Source organism: Carlito syrichta, unplaced genomic scaffold (assembly GCF_000164805.1).
Source record: "Carlito syrichta isolate Samal-C Ts95f unplaced genomic scaffold, Tarsius_syrichta-2.0.1 Scaffold314788, whole genome shotgun sequence".
Classification (NCBI taxonomy): Eukaryota; Metazoa; Chordata; class Mammalia; order Primates; family Tarsiidae; genus Carlito; species Carlito syrichta.
Window position 1 is genome coordinate 239,035 of NW_007258884.1, and position 26,038 is coordinate 265,072.

At 39.6% G+C, this 26,038-nt stretch overlaps 1 protein-coding gene across 5 annotated transcripts in view; it reads left to right on the forward strand.

Moving 5' to 3' along the window:
• Nucleotides 1-19,996, forward strand: part of TRIM2 (tripartite motif containing 2) — an 88,658-nt gene extending 68,662 nt beyond the window's left edge. For all 5 annotated transcript variants that reach the window (XM_008071902.2, XM_008071901.2, XM_021719516.1 and 2 more), the window contains 4 exons: nucleotides 4,738-4,906; nucleotides 6,016-6,086; nucleotides 11,805-11,945; nucleotides 15,590-19,996. In XM_008071902.2, coding sequence (XP_008070093.1) covers nucleotides 4,738-4,906; nucleotides 6,016-6,086; nucleotides 11,805-11,945; nucleotides 15,590-15,742 — 534 coding nt within the window. In that variant the 3' untranslated portion in view covers nucleotides 15,743-19,996. The remainder of the gene's footprint in view (nucleotides 1-4,737; nucleotides 4,907-6,015; nucleotides 6,087-11,804; nucleotides 11,946-15,589) is intronic.
• Nucleotides 19,997-26,038: the final 6,042 nt, after the last annotated feature.

The following is a 26,038-nucleotide window of genomic DNA, read 5'->3' on the forward strand; positions in this document are numbered from 1 at the left end:
AAATTTGAACATAGCATATTTGATTCACTTTGTATTTCTATCAGGCAGCACTAATATAGAGAGAAAGTAAGAGGGCTAAGGCAGAACTGTGAGAATGTAACTTTTGGAGGTTTTCATTTGTTTTCTTTATTTCAGTAGCTTTGGAAGTACAAATAGTTTTTGGTCACGTGGTTGCATTGTATGGTGGCAGCAGAGTCTGGGTTTTAAGTGTACCCACATTCCCCACCTGTGTACATTGTACCTCATAGGTAATTCGGTTTAATTTTTAATTTAAAAAAGAATACATGTAAATTTGTAGGCTTATTTTTTAAATAAACCTACAAATGAGTATAAAATAAAAAGTAAGTTTTTTCCTGCCACCACCACACCACTGCTAAGAAGTAGATGCTGTTTGGTTTCCTACTTTTCCTTCCAGAAGCCTATGTACATAGAGGCACCCAGTTAACACATGGACTCAGGCTGTACTCACCGTTCTCTACCTTGCTTTGTTCAATAATGTATCTTAGAGATTTTTGAAATAAGCCTACAAATGAGTATAAAACGAGGCCAGGCACGGTGTCTCAAGCTTGTAATCCCAGCACTTTAGGAGACCGAGGCAAGAGGATTGTCTGAGCCCAGGAGTTCAAGACCATCCTGGGCAACTTAGTGAGACCTCATCTCTACAATAAATTAAAAAATAAGCCGGGCATGGTGGCGCATGCCTGTGGTTCCAGCTACCTGGAAGGCTGAGGCAGAAGGATCACCTCAGTCCAGTAGGTCGAGACTACAGTGGCCGTGAGTGTGCCATTGCACTCCAGCCTGGGTGACAGAGTGAGGCTCCATCTCAAAAAAAAAAAAAAGGAGTAAAGAGTATAAAATGAAAAGTAAGGGTTTCTTCTGCCTCCTCTACACCGCTGCTAAGAAGTAGATGCTGTTTGGCTTCCCACTTCTCCTTCCAGAAGCCTATGTACATAGATGCACCCAGTTAACACACGTGAACTCAGGCTGTACTCACCATTCTCTACCTTGCTTTGTTCAATAATGTATCTTAGAGAACTTTCATAAACACACACACACACACACACAAGGGGGAACCCAAAAAGCCTAGAATTATCCTGTGTACCCTTGTAGTACAGGTTTCCCCCACTAGGTAAGTGTTGTAGGAACCTATCAGCTATCAGTATCAATGTACTAGCTAGCATTGTTGTGAGAGGATGCACTGGGCTTCAGTGAAATTATTTTGCGGATTCTTTCAATGCGTCTGCCCATTCATGATGGGGGATTTATGAGCGCACCTGCCCATACCTCACTGAGTATTCAGCAGTTTTTGACCAATAATGCATGACCCCAGTGTCCTAACTTCCCTGTTCAACTGATCTCACCCTGAGTGACTTTTTTGTTTGTTTTGCTGGACGAAAAAAAGTCCTCAAAGGGAAACATTTTCTTGATGTGGAAGAGATGAAACAAAAAATGGCAGAAACACTAAAAGGCATCAAAATCAATGAGTTCAAAAACTGTTGTGAGCAGTGGAAAAAGCGTCTCTGTAGGTGTATTGGATCAAATGGATAGTACTCTGAAAGTGGCTAAAGTAGCCAGGTACAGTGGCTCATTGCCTGTGATCCCAATACTTTGAGGGGTGGAGGCAAGAGAATTGCCTGAGCCCAAGGGTTTGAGACCAGTCTGGGCAACTTGGTGAGACCTCGTCTCTACAATAAATCAAAAAATTAGCCAGGCATGGTGGCGTGCACCTTTAGTTCCAGCTACTTGGAAGACTGAGACAGAAGGATTGCCTGAACCCAGTAGGATGAGGCTGCAGTGGCCATGAGGGTGCCACTGTACTCCAACCTGGGTTGTAAGAGTGAGACTCTGACTAAAACAAAAAAAAAAAAAAAGTGCAGTTTACACATGTAAGAATAAATACTCAGTTGTTTATGAATAAGTTCTGGGTTTTGGGGGGCTTCCCCCTTGCATCTGCTTCCCTCTGATACTTTGAGCCTAAGTGGCAGGGAGAACTGGAATTCTTACCATTTTTCTGACATAAAATATTCTTTTCCCCATTCTTCTCCTTGGGCGCTCCTTCTTCTTTGTCTACAGTGGCTCATCAAGTTTTCTATGTCTTCTCAGATGACCTGTTTGAATTATCTCAAGTCTGCTAGACTGAACACTTAATACCAGACATTTTAAAAGGGTGTAGGAGACATATTTGTCCCTGCAACGTGACTGAGACATCCTTGAAGGCCAGAGCTGTGTGTTATTAATCCCTGGAACATAGTGTCAGGCACATGGTGGGTGCTTAGACAGTGTTAGTAGAATTAGTGAATACATGGCTGAGTAAGTAAAATACTTCTTTGTGAGTATTATTTAAAATGAAGCTACAGGCCAGGCATAGTGGCTTAGTCTGTAATCCCAGCACTTTGGGAGGCTGAGGTGAGAGGATTGCCTGAGCCCAGGGTTCGAGACCAGGCTGGGCAACTTGGTGAGACCTCATCTCTACAATAAATCACAAAAACTAGCCAGGCGTTGTGGTGTATATCTGTAGTTCTAGCACTTTGGAAGGGTGAGGAGGAAGGATTACCTGAGCCCAGTAGGTTGACGTGCTTAGGTGGCCATGAGCGTCCCACTGCACTCCAGCCTGGGCAACAGGGTGAGACTCTGACTCAAAAAAAAAAAAAAAATGAAGCTACAGAAATAAAATAAAGGTATAAGGTCTACCTCTCATGGCATGTAGGCATGTATATACATGCTATACTCTATTTAAGAACATGAATAAAATTTTAAATGCTTATGGTATATGGTTGATAGAAATTGAATGCTGTTCTCTTATTTTATTTATTTATCTATTTATTTATTTTGAGTCAGAGTCCCACTCTGTGGCCCAGACTGGAGTGCAGTAGCATGCTCATGGCCACCACAGCCTTAACCTGCTGGACTCAGACAATCCTTCTGCCTTAGCCTTCCAAGTAACTGGAACTACAGGCGTGCACTACCACACCCAGCTTATTTTTTGATTTATTGTAGAGATGAGGTTTTACCAAGTTGCCCAGGCTGGTCTCGAACCCCTGAGCTCAGGCAATCCTCTTGCCTCAGCCTCCCAAAGTGCTGAGATTACATGATTGAGCTACCACACCCGGCCCATTTTATTTTATTTTTTGATTTGGGCTCGTACTCTGTTACCCAAGCTGGAGTGCAACGGCATGATCACAGCTCACCACAGCCTCAAACTCCTGGGCCCAAGTGATCTTCCTGCCTCAGCCCCGGAGTAGCTAGGACTACAGGTGTGCACCATCACACCCATTTTTTTTTTAGTAGAGATGAGGTCTCGCTGTATTGCCCAGGCTGGTCTTGAACCTGAGCACAAGTAATCCTCCCACAGTGTTGAGATTACAAGCATGAGCCACTCTGTACCCAACTATTCTCCCATTTTAAAAGACTGTGAAATGTGGAACCATTTAATCATCATGATTGCCCTATAATAGTGCTAGATGTATAAAATTAATATATTAGCCAGGTGCAATGGCTCACACCTGTAGTCCAGCACTTTGGGTGGCCAGGGTGGAAGGATCACTTGAACCCAGAAGTTCAAGACCAGCCTGGGCAACATAGTGAAACCTTGTCTCTACAAAAAGTGAAAAACATTAGCCAGGCTTGGTGGGGCAGGCCTGTAGTCCCAGCTACTCAGGAGGCTGCAGTGATCCATGATTGTACCACTGCACTTCAGCCTGGGTGACAGAGTGAGACCCTGACTCAAAAATAATGTAAAATAATAAATAATAATTAATATAGTCAACAAATATTTGTTGAATACCTATTATACACCTGTGTTGGTTCAGTACAGCGGTGGATAGAACAGAATGATAACCACTCAAGTAGAACTTAGTGCCAGTAAAGTTCAATGGCAGATGCCTGGCAATTTTGCTATTAATCACAGTCCACAGTGACAATGACTGTTTGCTATATGCTATACTCTACGCTAAACCCTGGTCCACAGTATTCTATTTATTACATGTTCCAAAAATACTATTGGAAGTTATTGAGGTCAGGGTTGGTTTTTTGTTTGTTTGTTTTTGGTTTTGATATTTTTTAATATATAAGGAATCTGAAAATTTTAAGGAAATTCAATCTATTATGCTGTCTCAGGTGTGTTTACAGCAAGTGACAGAAGCAGGATAGTCTTCTGACTCCTAGCCCAGTGATATTTCACTAGACTACACTGCCTTCCCCCCCCCCCCCCCGCAAGTCAGGGTCTCACTCTGTCATCCAGGCAAGATCAGTGGCAAGATTATGGCTCACCATCGCCTCAGCTTCCGGGTTCAGGCGATCCTTCTGCCTCAGCCTCCTGAGTTGCTGGAACTACAGGCACACACCACCATGCCTGGCTAATTTTTTTGGTTTTTTGTAGAGTTGAGGTCTTACTGTGTTGCCTAGGCTGATCTCAAACTCCTGGGGTCAAGTGATTCTCCTGTGCTGGCCTCCCAAAATGCTAGGATTACAGGCACGAGCAACTGTATGTGGCCCCACACTCCTCTTTAAAAAGGAGCTGTGATCCAAGTTTAGGGAACTCAAGAACAAGTCGAGTGGTGATCCTTATTTTAAAAAGGATTTCATACAAATATCAGTATCAGATAATGAATGTGGCAAAGCAGAAGACCATTGTGATGCATGAGTAGCTGTGACCCCTGCTTGAGCATTCAGGTAAAGTGTTCTGTAGTGTTTTAAACTTGGATGTCTGTACTGGATTTCTGCATTTGTTTCCAACAGACAAAAATTGGATCAGGAAAGCTGATGGGGCCCAAAGGAGTTTCTGTGGACCGCAACGGACACATTATTGTGGTGGACAACAAGGCGTGCTGTGTGTTTATCTTCCAGCCAAATGGGAAAATAGTCACCAGGTTTGGTAGCCGAGGAAATGGCGACAGGCAGTTTGCAGGTACACTCGATGGTAATATGTAAACCCCCTTTTTTATGCTTCTTCTGCTCACACTTGCATGATGTTGAAGACACCGCCTCCCCAGTGTGTTTGCTGGCTTTGGGGAAGATGCTGGGGAGGAAATCTAAGCAAAAGCATGGTTGGTTGCTTCTAATTACCTACCTCCCAGTCCCCAGCAGTAAGTTGAATTGCGGTCCATGTGTGATTTTTATTGGTGGCAGTTCACAACTCAGAAGTCTAATCTTTAAGCATTCATATTAAATAGAATGCAAGTTTTAAAATGAAAATATGCAAAGAACAATGAAGTAACTTCTGTCTCTGCCTAGCTGCAGCTTTATTTAAAGAGCCTTTGGAAAAAAATAAAAATAAAAAGCCTCTGAGTGACCATTTTTTCACCTTTCTAGTTTATTATAAGAGAATGGGAATTCAGTATTTGCTCAGTAGAGGGAGGACGGTCTGGTTTCCTTCTCTTTTTGGTGTGCCACCTTGCAATTACAAGCTTACTTAGGTTTTCAAAGCTATAAGAAGAGGCTGGAAACAGTTTATTAACTTCCTTTTTGAAAGGATGCTTTTGACATTTAACATTAATTTGCATCATATTTATTTATGCTTTGTCTCCGGTTCTACCAGAATCTGAATGCCACCCAAAATTAAAACGTGTGGGTTTTTCTGCTCAATTTTTTTAAAGACTACATAATAGAATTGCTTTTCCGATGCTAAGAGTTGCTATGTCTTTCCTCAGTGGGAGCAGAGCGCCCTAAGTGATTAACAGATATTCAGGGATGCTGGCAGATGTGACTTTTCAGATGACGGTGCGGAGAATGAATTCTGATGCTTAGCTGTTCATCCCCCTGGATTGGGCTGCTAGAAGTCTTAACTTGATCAGGAAGATGTCAGTGTAGACAGCTTCAAGAGCAGAATAATATAGGATCCATGTTATCTGCAGCCAGAGGCTGAATGATCTTTCAGGGACTGAGTCTATGCTTCTTTGTACTTTCTTAAATAACGAATTGAATCTATTAAATGTGTTTGTTTGTTGCTATGGTAACTGCTATGTTGTAATCCTTCTGTTGTTGTAGTCACACTTTTTTTCCTCATCTTTATTGCAGGTCCTCATTTTGCAGCTGTGAATAGCAATAATGAGATTATTGTCACGGATTTCCATAATCATTCTGTCAAGGTATTCTAAGCATATCAGTTGTTGTTAATTTTTAACTGCTTTTATGGTGAAATCAGTCTAGAAGAAAACAACAGGACATAATACTTACATGTGGACCAAAGGGAGTTAACCTAAAAGAGTAGATTTTGCTTCTGCTTAAAGATATGAGTTTTAATTTGAACGGACATACAGATATTGGAGAGTCAGGAATTAAACAAAATATCGTGACAATAAGTTTCTTAATTTCAAACTTGTGTAAATGAAGATGCCCTGAGAATTAAATTTAAAAAGCAATTGCTTGAATTTAGAGGCAGAAGCTTCTGAAGCTTAATATTTGGTGGCAATTCAGCAGATTAAAATAAAATCACAAAGCCGGGCTCGGTGGCTCAGCCTGTAATCCTGCGCCTTTGGGAGGCTGAGGCGAGTGGATTGCCTGAGCCCGCGGGTTCGAGACCCGCCTGGGCAGTGAGACCTCATCTCTACAATAAATCAAAAAATCAGCCGGGTGTGGTAGCGCATGCCTGTAATTCCAGCTACTTGGAAGGCTGAGGCGGAAGGATCACCGGAGCCCAGCAGGTCGAGGCTGCGGTGGCCGGAAGCGGCCACTGCACTCCAGTCTGGGCGACAGAGTGAGACTCCAACTCGAAAAAATAAATAAATAAATAAATAAATAAGAAAATAAAATCACTTTTTTAATTCTCTGTATCATAAGGCCTTTAGAACAATTAGAACTCAGCTCCAACAACAGATTGAGGGGGCAGGGTGGGAATAACCCTAGCAAACATTCATGTTGTCTGTTTTATACCTTTCAGAATGTTTTCACACATTTGGTAATATTTAGAAACAATGACCTTCTCTAATAATATAGTATGTCTTTCTTACTAAGTATTGGGGGAGAAAGATCTGAACTTTATTGTGAAAAGTCAGGAAATAATAAATTGGTTCAAAACACATTGCTCATTTGCTGAAATGGTGAGAAAATATTTTAGTACCATTCTAGAACAGGCTTCTCAAAATGCATTGTACATTCCATTTGGAGGTATGCCCGGTGGTCATGGGCAGTGCACTGGCAGACATTTTTATTTTAAGGACCAGGTATTTATTTTTAGGGCTACCTTCTGTTTACATCAAGTAATGCTTTTTTACACTTATAGAAGTGTTAAAGTTCTCCTTGTATAGTTGGGCGCGGTGGCTCACGCCTATAATCCCAGCACTTTGGGAGGCTGATATGAGAGGATGGCCTGAGGCCACGGGTTTGAGACCAGCCTGGGCAACTTGGTGAGACCTCATCTCTACAATAAATAAAAAATTGAGCCAGGCATGGTGGTACGAGCCTGTAGTTCCAGCTACTTGGAAGACTGAGCCAGAAGGATCACCTGAGCCCAGCAGGTTGAGGCTGCAGTGGCCGTGAGCATGCCACTGTACTCCAGCCTGGGTAATGGAGTGAGACTCCAACTAAAAAAAAAAATATATATATATATATTCCTTATAAAAACATTCATTTAAAATCCAAAAAGTAAGTCATTTTAATGGAAAAATAATGAGAGAGCATAGGATGATATGCCAGTGACTGACATTTGCACTTAGGGACAACCACTGAGCAACCAAAATTAAGAAAGATTTAGTGCTGACGACTGGAACAGCTAAATGAGGGACAGTACTTAAAATATCCAAAGGTGCTGTCTCTTCAGTGTTCTTCACGGCTTTGTTTCCCCACCTGGTCCTGGATGATCGTCTCCAACCTAAGCAAATGAAAAGGCCTTGCACCTTTTTGATGGGTGCAAGGAGTAGAGCACAGTGGGCCATGGGAATGAGGGCAGGATGAGGGAAAAGGGTGCCCACTGTTGCTTTTTTCTGAAACTGCCCTCTGCCATACTGTCTAGCCTGGTAATAGCGGTACCCCCCCCACGCACACACACAACCCCAGTGTGCGTGAGTTCATTCCCTGAAGACATTACTTTGTGAGGGGGTGTCTTGGTAAAAGAAATAGGACAGCAGGAAAGCTGATCCCCGTGGAGGGAAGAAGATGGAGATAGAGACCAGAGAGGCAGCAGGACCTGGACTTGGGGCTGTCCTTCCAGGGAGCTGCAGTCCGGAGTAAAAGGATCACAAGCTGTTCTCAGACTTCCTGCCCTCTCTCACTCTATAGAGGAATCTCTCTTCCCTATGGGGCATGCAGCAAGTGAAAACCCACACAGACCCTAACTGTGCCAAGGCCTGCAAATACATGGCGTGGATTCTGCCCGCCCCCCACTGGAAGACAGTGGTAATTAATCGAGTTGCTCTTTTCTACCAAGCATAACTGCGTCCTCAGGGCCCTTCCTGTCCAGTGCAGGCAGCCTGTAGGAGTCAAGTGACATTGGTATATGGGACAGCTCCTGCTTACCAGCCCTGGCTGACACTGTAGAAAGCATTAAAAAATGTGTAAGTAGCTGAAATGCATCATTAAAACTATCAGGGAAAACTAAATGCAGGTGGTATTTGACATGAACAGAATTTTGACATCAGGAAAGAATAATCATCTAGGATATATATATATATATATATATATAACTTTTATCTCAAGAATGATAAATTTCTCCTATTTTCTATTTTTCCCACCTAAAATGACATTTAATTACTTAAACATTATTCAGATAAAAGCATATTCAGAGGCAGAAACATAAACGGAAATATTTTTTACAGCTTTGCTTTTTACAGTATAGTCTTTAAAGCAAGTTTTATATATATATATAAATATATATATAAAACTTGATTGCTACTGCCATATAATTTTTTTGAATACTTGAGCTGTTGTTTCTCATATAATGCGGGGTAGTTAGCAGTAATTCTGGATTCAGGTCACCTCTCTATTGCATTAAAAAGTTAGCTATTTCAGTTACATTTTTATATATTAAATAACCAGATATTGATTACTGAGATATTTATGTATTTGACATGTATTTATATAAGGTATTTTAGGGTAATATTTTGCTTAAAGAAAACCTAGATTGAAGTTTTTGTGACGAATTCTTATAATTGATAGCTAATCTCTTTTATTTTGTTGTTTTTTGTTTTGTTTTGTTTTGTTTTGTTTTTTGAGTTGGAGTCTCACTCTGTCGCCCAGACTGGAGTGCAGTGGCATACTCCCGGCCACCGCAGCCTCAACCTGCTGGGCTCCGGCGATCCTTCCGCCTCAGCCTTCCAAGTAGCCGGAACTACAGGCACGCGCTGCCATGTCCAGCTAATTTTTGATTTATTGTAGAGATGAGGTCTCACCAAGTTGCCCGGGTGGGTCCTGAACCCACGAGCTTGGGCCTCTCAAAGTGCTGGGATTACAGGCAGAGCCACCGAGCCCGGCCTGATAGCTAATCTCCAACTATGTTGAACAAATGAATTTTTTTAAAAAGAGGCAAACTTGTAGTAACTTTCATTTTATATTTTTTCTGAAGTGACAATAAAACCAATTTTACTACTGGAGCTCATTTCAGAAGTACTTCTGGGTTATTTGTATGACTAGCTCATTTTGTGAAATAATAAAATACATAAAAATAGCAAGACTCAGTAACTTGTACAAATAAAGCATTTCTGAGGATAGAGACATCCTCATCATTACTTCATATCACATTTTTAAAGGGTTTACAGGTTTTGAAGTTGTAAGTGAATAGAACTCAATATTGGTATCCTGGATCGTGTAGTAGTAGTAGTAGTATTCTATCTACAATAGTAAATGTAATAATAAGCTAATTATAGCAATAAATTTTAAAATTTTCTTTTCAGAAAAGAGAGGGGCAATGTCTTTTGTTCCTTCAGATATCTTTACTGCCAGAATAACAAAGCAAAACAAGTTTCTGTAACTAGTATTAGGAAACATTTGTTTCAGTATTCAAATGAGTATGCACACACATTCTAAATTTGGTCTTTTTGAAATTATAAGTCAGTTCAGTTGAGCAGTGTGCAAAGATTTGGGACTTCTTGTCTACTGTGTTATAGTAGCAACAATAAATGTGTAAAAAAACAACACAAAAAGTTAGCTATAGGTCAGTGCTAACAGGTAGTCTAGTAAGTTCTTAAGCTGTCTGCAGAATTGATTCTCTTTTCATCACAAAACAAGTAAGATAAGATTTGGCGTTCTCCATTATTCTGAAATGAAGCAGAAGCACTTGAGCCATTCGGATTATGCCAAGGAAAAACGTACTCACTCTGAGAGATAAACAAAAAAATTATTTGTAAGACTTAAGGGAAAGACCAGAGAATGGTGAATTGTGTCCAGCATAAATATAACTCCTATTAGTTTTTAAAACTAGAATGTTTTATGTAAAATAGGACAAAAAGGGTCAGAAAAAAATTTTTTTAATATGGTGTCCTAGTAAAAGCTGGTTATTCTTGTGTGTGTCCTTTCTAAAGAACCAGAGGTAGCCTGCTTGCTTGGCAAATATGTAGTTAATTTAGGGGAGTGGTCATGGCTCTTTTATCTTCTTTATCTTAAAGTGAGTTTAGCCTTTTGAGATGCAAGTGTCCTACTTTCCCAATGTACTTAATGTAAAGCCATAGTCATTTTCATCTTTCATGGTCAGAGATGGCAATGGGAAACTCTAAAAGTTGTTGAGATCATCCTCAAATTAGATCTGTGCTCAAATATGGTGAACTTTTTCAGCTCTACAGATGAGGAACCCTTACTCCCAAGGTGCCTTGTGTATAATACTTTTTTTATTTGTTAATGAATATTTCTATGCATCTCAGTGTCATGATAATAGAAGTTTAAAATAATGTCCTGGAGACATTTCAAAACCATTAGGTATCATCTGAATCATCAAGACAAGATACGATAGTGTCATTAAACACATTAAAATGTAATTTATCTTAAAATCAATCATCTGTATTTGATACATATTTAGTAACACTCAGTAAGAAGTGTTTCATTCACAACAGCACCCCACTGCTTGATCATATCAGCTATTAGAGAATTTGCTTAAGAGTTCTATTGACCCTGTACTTCCAACAGCTTTCCTTCTCAGAAGGGTCTGTTCATTAGGGACCTAGAATCATACAAACTCTTTATTTTAACAAAAATATCTTCTGAGGTAAATACAAGAGCCCTTTTCGTCTCACATGCTGACACGACACAGGTGTTCACAAACGTACGAGTTTCTTCTGTTATAAATATGAAGTCCAGCCTACTCTTTCTTGTTATGTTGATAATGTGGCAATAAATCCTGAGCATCTGGCATAACAAAACTCTTACTCTCTGATCTAACTTTGAATGATCATCCTTGCTGATAGAATTATTATACAGTACTAATTTTTGAAATTTGACTATTTATTTAAAGACAGAAAGAGTAATATTGTTGAAAAGTGTAACTCTTCTTATTCATACTGCCATATATTTGTATAGTATTTTATAATTTATAATAAAAACATTTTTCACACAAATATTTAATTGAATATGAGCCAGAAAAAAAGAAGTGGTTATTTAGCAAATTATAAATCAGATTTATACAGTAAATTAGGGAACCACAAATAATATATGCTCTAGGTTTCTTTTTTTAGAATGTCTTAAATCCTGGGTCTTCTTATGTATAATCTGCTCAAATAGATATTTTTAAAATCCGTAATGTTAGGGCACATATATAATGAACATTTATATACCTAAACCTGAATTGTACCCCACATCTTTAAAATTAAGAATTTTTTAAAAATGTGTAATGTCAATTCAACTATTTTAATTTAAAATAAAATACTTAAAAATATTTCACACAGGTGTTTAATCAGGAAGGAGAATTCATGTTGAAGTTTGGCTCAAATGGAGAAGGAAACGGGCAGTTTAATGCTCCAACAGGTGTAGCTGTGGATGCAAATGGAAACATCATTGTGGCCGACTGGGGAAACAGCAGGATCCAGGTAGATGGAAATGCTAGTGTCTACGAGTGGTCGGTATTTGTTAAAAGTGAATACTTGGCTATCCTCCAATCTAAAATGTTTTCCATTCTCCATTGGTTGGGACATAAGACCATAGGTAATCTCACCAGAAGGACCAAACTAAGCAAGATGGAGTAGAAAAAAGGCAACATGTTACCAGAGTGAGACACACTAAATCAGAGAGTTTTAAAACATGGATCAATCTCGCAGGCCCCAAAGGGTTTGAGGATAGAATTTAAGAGGACCCATTGATCAAAAACATTATATGATTATTTTTATTGACCTCTAGCTGAAAATTATTTCCTTTAAGTATAAATATAAGTAACAGTCATTTCTCTTAAGTATGAATATAAATAAACAATCAATTTTAGTAACACCTGTGACAGAAATTTGACTGGAGAGAGGGCTAGACACTTAAGGAAAATTTGATCAATTCCTCTCACTTTGTTCTTTTTTTCCCCCAACGTTGTTTTAGCTATTCTACTTCCTTGCCTTACCATATAAATTTAAAAATAATCTTGTCTCTGCTTCCAAAAAATCCTTCTGAGATTTTGTGTTAAACCTGTATATCAGTCCAAAGATATCTTTGTTGAGTCTTACAATCCATGTACACTGTCATCTCTCCATTTATTTAGCTCTTTGATTTCTTTCACCAGCATTTATTTTATAGTTTTCAGTATACAGATACTGGACATGTTTTGTTATTACACCTAAATATGTTATTTTTTTCAATGATTATAAATGGTATTATATTTTTTATTTTCATTTCATGTGTTCATTGCTAGTATAAAAATACAATTGATTTTTGTATGTTAATCTTGTATTCTGCAGTCATGCTGAACTCAATTACTAGTTTTAGGAAAGTTTTTTGAGCATCTTTGAGATTTTCTATGTGAATTTATTGTGTTATCTGCAAATAGGGAGAGCTTTTAATTTCTTCCTTTCCAGTTGAAAAGCTTTCTATTCCCTTTCTACCTTTTGTGCTGACTAGAACTTCTAGGACTATGTTAGCTATTCTACTTACTTGCCTTATCATATACATTTTAAAATAATCTTGTCTCTGCTGGAATTTTGTGTTAAACCTGTACATCAATCGGAAGAACTTGGTGAGACCTTATCTCTATAATAAATCAAAAATTAGCCAGGCATGGTGGTGCACGCCTGTAGTTCCAGCTGCTTGGGAGGCTGAGATGTAAGGATCACCTGAGCCCAGCAGGTCGAGGCCATGAGCATGCCACTGTACTCCAACCTGGGTGACACAGTGAGATGCCTACTCAAAAAAAAAAAAAAAAATTAGCCAGGTGTGGTGGTGCATGCCTGTAGTCCCAGCTACTCGGGAGACTGAAACAGAAGGATCAAGACTGCAAGGAGCTGTGATTGTGCCACTGCACTCCAGCCTGGGTGACAGAGTGAGACCCTGACTCAAAAAATAGTAATGATAAGGAACAGACTAATGATACAGTCAACAACTCAAGGGTATTAGGCTGAGTGAAAAAAGTCACTTTCAAAAGGTCACATACTATATGGTTTTGTTTATGTAATATTCTCAAAATGACTAAATTGTAGAGAAGGAAAATAGGTTTGTGGGTTAGTGATTGGCAGGGTTAGAGATGGTGGGGGAGGAGAGTGGATGTGACTAAATTGGTAGCATCAGGGAGATCCTTCTGTTGATGGACTAGCTCTATATGTTGACTGAGTAGTAGCATGACATACAACTGTACATACACACCCCAAAGTTAGTCAGTTGGGTTTTGGGTGGTACTGTAATTATAGATGATGTAACTATTGGGGAACACTGGATTAAGGGTACACAGGACCTCGCTGCTATCTTGACAACTTCCTATCGACCTACAATTCTTTCAAAATAAAAAGTTAACAAAAAGAAATAACAGAGCAGAATCTGACAGACCAAAAGAAGACTATTTTATATCCAAATGTGTATTCAGTCCTCTGCATCCCTGTGTTCTACATCTGCAATTCAGTTAACCGTGGATCACAAGTATTACAAAATAACACAAGGTCTGACAATTAAGTTAGTGAACTCACCCTAGAAAAAGTGCTCCACATCTCATTGCTGAATATCACTATGGTCACCTTTGAATTACTCCCCCTTGGGAAGCTATGCACTGATGCCAGTGCCAGTCCACCTGTCAAAGCAATTTTTTCTGGAGTGGCCACCAGAGTTGTCATCATATTACCCTTGATGTCCTGAATGTCATCAGAATGTCTTCCTTTCAATATTTCCACTATCTTCAGGTAAAGAAAAAATTCGTTGTGGGGTGCAGATCAGGTGAGTAGGGAGGATGTTCCAATACAGTTATTTGTTTGCTAGCTAAAAACTCCCTCACAGACAGTGCTGTGTGAGCTGGTGCATTGTCATGATGCAAGAGCTCCTTCAGGAGCATTTTTGTATATAACTTTCTCATGCCAGGATTTTCAGTTAATTTCTGAACTGTTTCTCTATCAATGTTTATTTGGTCTGCTATACTCTCACAGTCAGCTGAACAGTTTTGATGCACAATTCGACAAATGTTAGCAATGTTTTAATCAGTTTTGCTTGTTCCTGGCCGTCCTGACCTCTCTTCATCAGTGATGCTTTCTCTCCCCTCAGAAAAACATTTACTCCATTTGTACACTGTCGTTTCTTCATGGCATTATCCCCATAAACTTGGACGAACATGTCCCTGATTCCACTTCCACTTTCGCCACACTTAACAAGAAATGTAATGTTTGTTCTTTGCTCTAATTCAGACTCTGACATTCTCGTGATGGCACACAAAAACATCCAACAACAATAATGAACGCCTCTCAGCAAGACATCGCCACACATTGACACAAACACAGCTGTGAGACACTGATATACCATGGTTATGAAACCTTACCAAGTTGTTTGTACAGTGCTGCCAATGTAAGCATATGGCGGCAAGTTATTGAACTTAATTTTCAGAACTTGTAATAATACAACAATAAAACAATTTTTAAAATAGTACCTTATAACCACTATTTCCATAGCATTTACATTGAGTATTTTAATTAATCTAAAGATGAATTAAAGTATTCAGAAGGGTATGCGGAGGGTATATTTAAATACTAGTCCATTTTGCATGAGAGACTTAAGCATTCAAGGATTTTGGTATCCATGGGAGGTCCTGGAACCATTTCCTCAGGATACCAAGGGATGACTGTACATGTTGACCCACTGATCTCCTACAACTCACTCTTGTCTGAAAAGGAAAAAATAGTTTCTGCTGCCTCATAGCATATTTTTCCATGGTCTAGTTGCAGATTTTTTCCCCTGATGATTGAGGAGAAAAGGAGATGTGAAAGCTTAGCGTGAAAAATACAGGTCATTCATTTTTTGAAGCACCATCAGGGCCATTGCCACACAATATTTGTTATAACCAATGCAGGAATATGAGTGAGATCTGGCAGCCAGTGGCATTTTGTACTCTAGTGACTGGGCTTAGAGGGAGAGAGGAGGATTATAGCTAGGATAGCGACCTAAACAAACTGAGAGGGTTACTTATATGCTTTTATATTTAAAAACTAGCATCAAGGGTTTTCTGACTCAAATTCTGCATATTACCGTAACTTCTATAACATTCTGACTTTCTCTTTCTTTACAGGTTTTTGATGGGAGTGGCTCGTTTTTGTCCTATATTAACACATCTGCTGACCCACTCTACGGCCCCCAAGGCCTGGCCCTAACTTCAGATGGCCATGTTGTGGTTGCAGACTCTGGAAATCACTGTTTCAAGGTCTATCGATACTTACAGTAATGGGCAGCTGGACACCCCCTTATTAGAGGTCTTGCACTGTAAACTGGAATGGATTGCTCAACGCGGGACCAGATTATGACTAGACTTTTTATGCCAGAAGGAATCATTGATGAACTTTCCAAGGTTATTTCTGAATGTAACAATTTCCTTAAAAACTGCTTATCCAATTTCCATAATTCACATTTAGGGTTTTAAAAAACCCTCTTCTACTGAATCTATAAAAACTGCAAAATTTTACATTCGTGAACTATGGCTGAAAGGACAGGACTTATGTAGTTAAACTAATCTTGCAAATCAAACACTTAAAAAAATGGAATACGTAAGGTATTTGTTAATCCTATAAGTGGTAGCTTTTGCGCAGAGCTTCCAAAAACAAAACAAAACAAAATCTGTTGTAGTTATATACTTTGTTGAACCTAGGTCACAAGACCCAGGGGATCTTCTAACCTCACTTTTACAGTAGATGTTACTCTTGTGACATATTTTTGGTTATCAACAACTGCATATAAATTACTTTAGAAGAAGTAAGGCTGTCTTGCAAAATCCGAGCTCTGATTAGCAGGCCTGTTGAGTTCAGCACTTAAGAACCAATACAAATTTTCCAACCCTTCTTGGTTAGACAAAGATCCTTTTTTGTGTGTTCCTTTTACCTCCTCTCTCCTGCTCACCTAGTATCAAAAAACAAGTACATCTTCAGGGAAACCTGAAATTCCTAAGGCTTTGAAAAGCATATTACAAAAGGAATGCTACCTTTTGGTAAACAAACTGCCCCTTTGACTCCAGGTTAATGCACTGGAATGTAATCAAGAAAACGTCAGTCATGTTGTATGTGCCGTGTTTTCACACACATCTCTCCTCTTCCACTTCATGAAAGTGAAAGCTTTACCTCCTGCAAAATGTCAGCACATGTAGTAGGACACCAGTATCCTAGGACAGAGAGCCATAAGTAGCCCTTTGGAGGACTGATGGTGTCAACCAAAGGCATGTGATTGATTAATGATTTCCCCGTAGAAAGCAAGTGTTACCAAAGTTGTGTTATCTCGAAAGCATTCCAGGTAAGGGCATGTTATGGTTATTTATCATTGTTTAATGACTAGTAGAGGTGTCAAGGGACTATGTATACATGATTAGGGTAAGATAGAGTGTATTATATATATATATATATAAATATATATATAGCTGAGTCTTTGGTGTATTGAAATAGGCAGCACTCCAGAAGACAGAAGCTTCGTCCAGCCATTCTTCAGCACATTCCTCTACCAAGCAGTTTAAAGCCGTCCTCATGGAGCAAGCCCTAAAGCAGATTTCATTTTTGCCATTTTCCAGGAATGATGGTGGTGACTGACTTTTAGTCAGAAAATGGCCTTCTGTACTTCCAAAAAAAAAAAAAAAACAGGTCAAAAGAAAAGTTGAACTTGAGTTACATTTAACTTAAACTAAATATTAATGCATTTTAAGAAATGTGAAGTACAATGTAGTTAATCAATCATGAGTACTGTAAAGTAGGATGTGGTCTGTTTCCACAGTTTAATTTTCTACTCAGTTCTACCAAATAGGATGTCATGTCTGGCATTTTCGATAGTGACTTTGGGATCTTCTTCACTGGAAGCACCTTAGAATTATAAGAAAACATTTCCCATATGTTTGATTATATGAATGTGATGTTTATTGCTTATTAATTTGTAATTCAGTCATTCTTTATATAGGGCTTTTTAAAACGTAGAAGGGAAATCTAGCCACTTCCAATTGTCTATTAAATTTATTATGCCCAAATCAATCTCTGAAAAAAAGGTTTTTCAAAAAGATTTTCATTTAGGTTTAGTATTTTTTTAGCAGGGTAGTGTTTTAAAAATATTTGAGTCTGTCTGTGATAAAGTTATAAACTTCAATAACTTTTTAGACTGTTAAATGATACTTTCTTAACATCACTGAATGACATCTTTGAATTTAAACATTCATATTTCTGAGTATCTGCTAGGTGCCACATACTCTTCTAGGCACTGGGAATATAGACATGGACAAAACAGACAAAAATCCCTGCCCCTTGGAGCTTAGGGAGGGAATTTCAGTTTACCGTTTACTAACATCCTGCATAAAAGATAGACTAGACTCTTCATAGTCCCTGGATTTTTAAAAGACAACTTTTTAAAAGTGGTTAATTGTAATTTCCTATTTTCACAAGTAAAAATGGCTTCCTATTTAGACTCTGTCACAGGCTGTAGATCTTAAAACTGGATGACTTAAAGAGGTTTTTATTTCGCACAACATTTAAATCATATTTGTTAACTTAGAAATTAACATATAATCTAACCTGCCATAGTATCATATCGTATATCAGGCTAGATATCTCAATAGGAGACTGAATACAAAGCTAATTTTTTAACATATTGGCACATACTGGAGTTGATTCCGACCTGTTCCACTATCGGCTACTAAAACACATGCTATGGGCCCTCCAGGAAACACTGTTTTTCTCAAAAAATATGTTAAAGTATAGATAACATTTCACACTGGGATACTTCTGTCCATTTACTGTTTTTCTTGGTGAGCATATTTTGGGGGGAACGTGCTGCTGATAAGCTACAGATAAGATTTAAGTGAAATTTTGTCTCATTCTATGGAAAATGGTTTCTGGTAAACTGAGAAGGATATTAAAATAAGTGACTTTTTTCCTGGGCTACCATTATCGTTTGATTTCTCTTTAAGTGTATAGAATCTGTCATACATTCATGATAAGTAGCACTGAAAAATGACCCATTCAAATTTCCCCTGGGCACTTACGGCAACACATTGCCAGTTAGGATTTCAAGGTCAGTGATGACACATTCCCTCCCAATATAGACCCCCCCTTTGCTGGACATGGGGTGGGGCACAGAGTCACTTGACCAGAGTCCAGAAACACATGAATGCAAGGCCTTTATGACTGTTTGCCGTGTTTTAATGGAACTTAGTATTTTGATGAAACTTGAGTCTCCAGAACTAATCAAGTCCCCAAGTTTCCTTCTTTTAATTTACTCTGACTAGATTTGAGGCAAACGGATACTCCGGATCCATGCAACTAGAACACACTTGCTTCCACTACTAAATATACAGGGTATGTCCCCACAAGCAGTTAACTGGAATAGCAGTACACTAGCAAGTGGGTCCTCAACACTGCAGGGTTAACATGAATGCTTTGGTAATACCTCCTGAGCTAATTGGAACAAACAGCAAACATCAGGTAATCTGTGGATAACTTCAAATGGGAAAAATCTTTTCATACATTTGGATTCTGTAGTATCCTCTCTATCCACCACCTTCTGAAAAGAGAGGAGTGTTTTTAGTTTGATAATTTAAAAACAAGACGTTGTCAGGTAGGAGAAAATGGAAGGCATTTGATGCAAATGTTATCGAATAATTTTGCTTGAAACCGAAAGTCATAATACTGTTGCTTTCTATAAATGTTGCAGGGTTTAAAACTTTACAATTATTTTTAATATTTTTGATAACTAGGAATCTAGTATTGCCATAAAGGAAACTAAGTGCCCATTAAAGATTTGTTTGGTATAAATTAATAATTTTTTGGTTTTGTTTTAAATGACAGTAAGCTACAGATCATGATGCTATCTTAAAAACTTTCTAAAGATGAATTGTGTGGCAGTGATTGTGTGGTCTGTTTGTGAGGAATGTATGAAAGCTATTAATTAATATCCTAGGGTAGAATACTAAATTGGCTATGTTGTTACAATGAATGTACAGCACTTCCATTAACTTTTGAAAGCAACACAGCCTTAAACTCAATGCTTTTGCTTTATGACATGGGAATGTTCTGTCATCAATGGAGTGTATTCTTGTAATAGAATTCTTTATATCATTCTTAGTTCTATATCTTTCAATCCTGTGTATAAGTAGAAAGAGATTTTTTTTGCTTTTTCTTTGTAGATTTTGTACATTCCATATTTATAGGTCTATTTCATACGTTTTGTGTATAGAACACTAAGTCTTACGCTCTCTGACATTGGTACTGATATTTTCTTGTCATTGTTATTTTATGAATCAATATGTTGACTGCCTATTTAAGGAAAAGAATGAACGCTGTGCATCAAAGTGTTTGTATGTTCGTAGCTACATACGTACCACAGTATTTTGGATGCTTTAGTCTACAATAAAACTTTAAATTAATTCTGTCTTGAAACAGGAGAAACAAGCTTCATGTGTATCTCTTTACCATGCACAAAATCTCAAATCATTATAATAAAGCTTGTTTCTCCATTTCCAGGGTGAATGTTTGTTTATTTAACATTGTTCTCTAAGTGAAGAAAAATGAAGAATATTCTAGAATATGTGGAAGATAGCAATATTGCAACCAGACTGTTTATACTAGTGAGAAAAAGCTTAGTAAAATTTTTGTTGGTTATGATGCTGATAATCTGTTACTATTTAGGATGTGTCTTAAACAGGAATCTGGAAAATCCTGTTCCATATGCATTCAAAAAGTTATAAAAATAGGTCAAAATTACTATCCTTATAATCCTTAAAGAATCACAAGATAAAACCTTCTGGCAGTTGTGGAAGACACATTTCTAGGGGATGAAGGACTAAAAAAGGGACCTTACTACGAACATTACCTTCAAGGCCAAACATTTCATTACATGGGGTTCATTCCAGTAAAAAATATATATATCAAGCTAATGGCCACACATTTCAAGGAGTCCTCAAACCATCTGAAGAACATGTCTGGACAGGCCTGGGAGTTCAGTCTCTGGAGGAGGCCAATGGTAAATATGCCTATATCACATCTTTTCCAAGAAGTTAGTTTCCATGGTCTTGCTCAAATTGGAAAAAAAAAAAACATTTCTTAAACAATTTCTATTTGTAATGTCAAAATTGTCATTTTGAAGTTTCTTATCCACAGGTCAGTATCTTTCCCACAGTCATGAGAGTAGGGTCTAGACTTGGTACGTGTTCTTTTTTTTCTCCTATAAAGAATCTCATCTTTCTTTGTTGATTGTAAACATGTCATTGGCTTGTTTTGCATGTTTACATGCTTGCATACGCCTTTTTCCTGATTTTATTTATATAAAGAGAGAGAGAAGAAGGGGTGCTTGTAAACCATTAAGTATTTTATAATGGAATAAACACTAAAATTTATCTTAATTCAAGATTGAGCTTTATCCTTTTTTTTTTTTTTTTTTTGAGTTGGAGTTTCACTCCATCGCCCAGACTGGAGTGCAGTGGCCGCTCCCGGCCACCGCAGCCACTACCCACTGGGCTCTGGCGATACTTCCGCCTCAGCCTTCCGAGTAGCCGGAACTACAGGCGTGCGCTACCGTGCCCGGCTAATTTTTTATTTATTGTAGAGATGAGATCTTGCCAAGTTGCCCGGGCGGGTCTCAAACCTGCGGGCTCAGGCAATCCACTCACCTCGGCCTCCCAAGGTGCGGGATTATAGGCTGAGCCACCGAGCCCAGCGAGTATCCTTTTGAACAATGAAGGAACACAATAAAAATGTGTTTAGTTTTCTTGAGGGTTAAAAAAAAGTCTAGAATAGATTGAAACTCTGAAAGAGATGATTTAAATTGGCCTTGGAAGAAGAGATGAAACAACAGAAATTAAGAAAATACCAGTTGTGACCCTGCTGACTAGCAACTGTGAATATTAACCTCATTGAATCCTACTTCTGTTGTTCACTTATTCTTCCTTTTATCCAAGCCTACCACCAAGGGCTCTTTGGAGGTTTTCAGAATCAGAGAGGGGGAAGGCACTCCATAAGCCACTTGCCCCATGTTTTGGTTCAGCATGTCTCAGATTGTCCCTCAGGAACACATTTCACACCAAGCCACATGTATCCCTTTCCAGAGCAGCAATGGAGTTCAATTTTGCATAAGAAGACAGGAAGAGCATGTCAACGTTTGATGCTTTTCCCATCCTCCTGTCTTTTGTTGCTATGGTAACTGAATGTCTAAGCACCTGTGGTCCACCAGCCTTTCCGCAGCATGGAATGAAAAATAGGGCACAGTGGCTCACACATATAATCTCAGACTTTGGAAGACCCAGGCAGGAGGATCACTTGAGGCCAAGAGTTTGAGATGAGCCTGGATGACGGTGAGACCCCATCTCTTCACCTGTACCCCCAAGGAGCTTACAGCCTGGTTGATAAAACCACAAATCATGGTACCACAAACCATCTAAAGATCTTTTTGTCTTCCAGGAATCAGGTTTGATGTCCTATTGAGAATGATGCCCTGCATAAATGACACAGTAACATTGTCATTTCTAACTCAGGAGCTGTGTTGTGACTAACAAGTTGATAATGTTGACCATTTCTTTCTTGAAATTGTTGAATTACATAAGCAGGAAGCCATCGGCCTCCATGCCATGACTCCCAACATAAGGAGCTGCAAGAAAGCGCAACCTAACTAGTGCACAAAAAAATGGAAATCTAACTTGAAGTATACTTGCTGATTCTCAGTCAATCACAAGCAGCCGAGCTTCAGCCAATCAACTGATTAGACCATAGCCAAATTAGTCAAACATGGAGCTGTAACCAATCAAGCTGCTTCTGTACTTCGCTTCCCTGGTCTGTTTATAAATACTTCCTGCACAAGTTGCAGAGTGGAGCTTTCTGAACGTCTTTTGGGTCTGAGGGCTGCCCAATTGTTCTTTGCTCAGTTATGTTAAATTTAATCTGAAGTTTTTCTTTTAAAGTGTTCTCCTCTCATTGTTTTGCTTTCCCCTACTTCTTTTCCTACCTTGTAGACTTTACCTTCTGTCTCTTTGAAATTTGTTTTTCTACTTCCTTAATAAGCGTCTGTAGAACGTGCTTTTCAGAATCTCAAGGAAGGGCCGTGAGAAGGTTATCTGCAGTTTATGATGTTTATACTGAAAAGACAAAGAAATCAGAGGCAGTAGGAATGCATCTCCTTGCCTTGGTGGTGGTTATTCTGAGGTTATATCAAGACTGGGTGCACATGCAGAATCTCAGAGAACTGTAATAGCTGCTCAGTGACATTTGAGAGACAGATGCAGCTCAAATGACCATCCCTCTCTATGTGCATTTAGCACTCATTCTTCTCAAGAGAAGATCTGATTAGGTCAGTTTTCCACTGTCCCAGGGCATGATTTTGCATCATGTCGCCTCAGAGTCAGGGGTTTGCTTCAAGTTTATCCTAAACATGTGCCTTTGGCTTGAGCACCTACTCCTGGTCCAGTGAGGCAGGCATGGCTCAACCCGCAAAGTGCTCATTTGATAGGGATGGCAAGAACCACAACTCTAGGCTGAGGGTTAGAGTTGGGGTTAGGCTGGGGGTTTAATGACACAGAAAGGGGCCAAGGGCCTGAAAGTCATCGTGGCTTCATAGCATTCTCTTCCATGAAGTTCTGTTTTCAGGGTCTCACCTCTCCCAGGGTTTTCTCCTTCTACAACTCTCTGATTCTCCTGGGCAAAGAAAACTAGGTTTGTAAAGAGTTTTACATGCCCAAACTGAGAAGTGTGTTTTCTACTTGAAGGCAGAAACTTGAGAGCAAGTACAACCCAGTAACGCAGGGAAGGTAATCTCCCCGGGGCAATACTCAGCCAAGGAGGTTTGAGAGAGATGGATAAATGTCTCAGCCTCCTGTTCTTCAGACTGATAGTTCTGGAAGTTGTTCTAACAAAGCTTGGAAGCTTCTTAGAAGTTTTGATAAAGTTGAGCTGCCTTTATTTAGCAGTGACTTCAATCACACATCTTTAGTGGCTTCTTCCCTCCCTGTCTCAACCTTGACGCTTCCTCACTCTTCCTGAGATTGTCTCTCAAATAAATTATCAGCACAACTTTGTGCCAGGCTTTGTTTTTGGTGAACCCAAACAAAATCAGTCAGGGGATTCTGGGCTCTCATGTCCCTGGTCTAGGAGGCAAGTAGTGGGTAACAAGTGGGCATGTCCCTTAGCCCTGCAGACTTCTTGCCTATGGGGAAAGATATGGCTGGAGCAGGGCTAAGGTGGCCCCCATGAAGGGCATTACTGACTACAGTATAAACCCTTGAAGAATGTGTTATGTCTGGCTCACCTTCACAAACTGTGCAAGCGGTAGATACTCAAACTGAAAAGAATGAAAGTCATGTATAGTAAAGGCTTTTTAGGATACAAATTCGTTCAATAAACAAATGGCATTTGGTTACACTAAGATGCAAGATGGTTACAAGATCCAAATTCAGGATGAGGTCTCACTATGTTGCCCAGGCTGGTCCCAAACTCCTGGGCTCAAGCAATCCTGCCTCTGCCTTCAAAGTGTTGAGATTACTACAGGTGTGACTGGGCCCAGCCTTATTTATTTTTATACCTAATTGTACATATACTGCATCTGCTGCTAACAAAATTTCAGAACTTGATGTGTCTCAAGACATCTCAATGATGTATAAGGTTATTTAAGAATTTTTTTCAGTGAGAATATTGGTGGGAAAGCACTACTCAATGCAAATAACTAAGATTTTAGTAAATATCCTTCACTTTTCAACAGAAAATCCTATCTAATTTTCCCTAAATCAACAATGAGGCAGTGTTCTTGAATAGTTAATACATTTATTTAATACACATTTATTGAGTGTTTGTCACATGTCAGGCACTGGGATAGGCCTTGGTGATATCAAAATGTTGGTTTAGTCCCTGCCAGAGAAACAGGTTTGATATTTTAGTGATTAAGTCCAATAGACGATGACAAAAAATGAAAAAAGTGATCTAATAAAACTTTACAGAGAAAGTCACAGTACCACAGAGGAGACCTGGTCCGCCTGTGTCGTGGAAGTGGGGAGACTGAAAGAAGACTCCTGGGGGCAACACCTGAACCATCTAAAGGACAGGTGAGAGTTAGCTAGGCGAAGAATGCTATTCCTGACGGAGCAGAAGAAACATGACAGCCTGAGAGTCAGCTCAGGCAAGGCTTTCCACAAATGGCATCACCACATTTATGTATCACGGTGCAGTTACTTAATGTTTTTCTTTTTCTTTTTTTTGAGTCATGGTCTCATTCTGTTACCCAGGCTGTAGGACAGTGGCACACTCATGGCTCACCACAGCTTCCACTTCCTGGACTTCGGTGATCCTTCCACCTCAGCCTCCCCAGTAACCGGGACTACAGGTGCGCACCACCACACCTGGCTAATTTTTTTATTTTTGGTAGAGACGAGGTCTGTTGCGCAGGCTGGAATGTTTTTCTTAAATCTCCTTATTTTTTTCCCTGTTTTTCTTAAATTTCCTTATTTTTTTCCCTGGCATACCTACTTTAGTTATATCAACCAATGCATGAGACAACCAGAGTGTGACGTGCTAATTATATTTTTTCTAGTACATTTTAAAGCATCTATTAAATGATTATCCATTTACCATTTTAAGTTATCTCAGGTACCATCAAATGTACACAGTAATGCATCCAGGAAAAAATGAATTTATGGACCTCTATGCAATTCGGTGTACCCCTTGCTTTGCTTCTGTGAGAAGCAGCAGCGGCTATAAATTCTGATAGACGTTACTTTTGGAGCATCTATACCATTTATTATACTTTAAAATGGTTCAAAACACCATATAATAATTTTCAAAATAATTGGAGTCTCAGTTTTTAGCACTTTCAGGGGAAGGGCCCGAGCTTTTACTCTGAGTCCTCATCTATTGTCAAGTTGAGAGGTAGCATATTTGTGACCATTTTGATTTGTAATTAATTCCGTTGTTTACTTTTTTAAAAACCTATGAGAAAAACAAACTTACACACCAACGGATTTTTTAAAGTTGGAAAAGCAGTAGCTGGGGAGAAGATGAGGGATAACACGAGCAGACAGGAATCCAGTCCGCCCTAGACGGGACAAATCTGGAATGACGGAGGCAGCGTTTCCTTCCTCTGCAGCCAAATCTCCTCTAGTTTTAAAGCCAAATTCAGGCCAGCTTTCCGCGGCAAAGGGAAAACGCGAAGTCTTGAGCACACCCTCGCTCAAAACTTTAAAAAAAAAATCACATTCGACACGCAAGACAGAGGAGGCGGAGCGCGCCCCGCTCCGCCTAGCACGCCAAGGTCCGTCCCGCCCGCCCCAGGCCCCGCCCCGCACGTCCCAGACCCCGCCCCCGTACGCCCCAGACCCCGCCCCCGCACGCCCCAGACCCTGCTCCCGGCTCCGTCCTGACCCGGCCATCTTCTGGCGGGGCCGCCAGGGGTCGCTGCGCGCCGTGAGGGCGAGGGGCGACTCCTCCCCACCTCCTCCTCTCGCTGCTCCGCCCCCGGGCATCGTTGGCGCCAAAATCAAACCCGCCCTGACCCGCCCCGCCCCTCACGCCGCGCCCGCCCCGCCGAC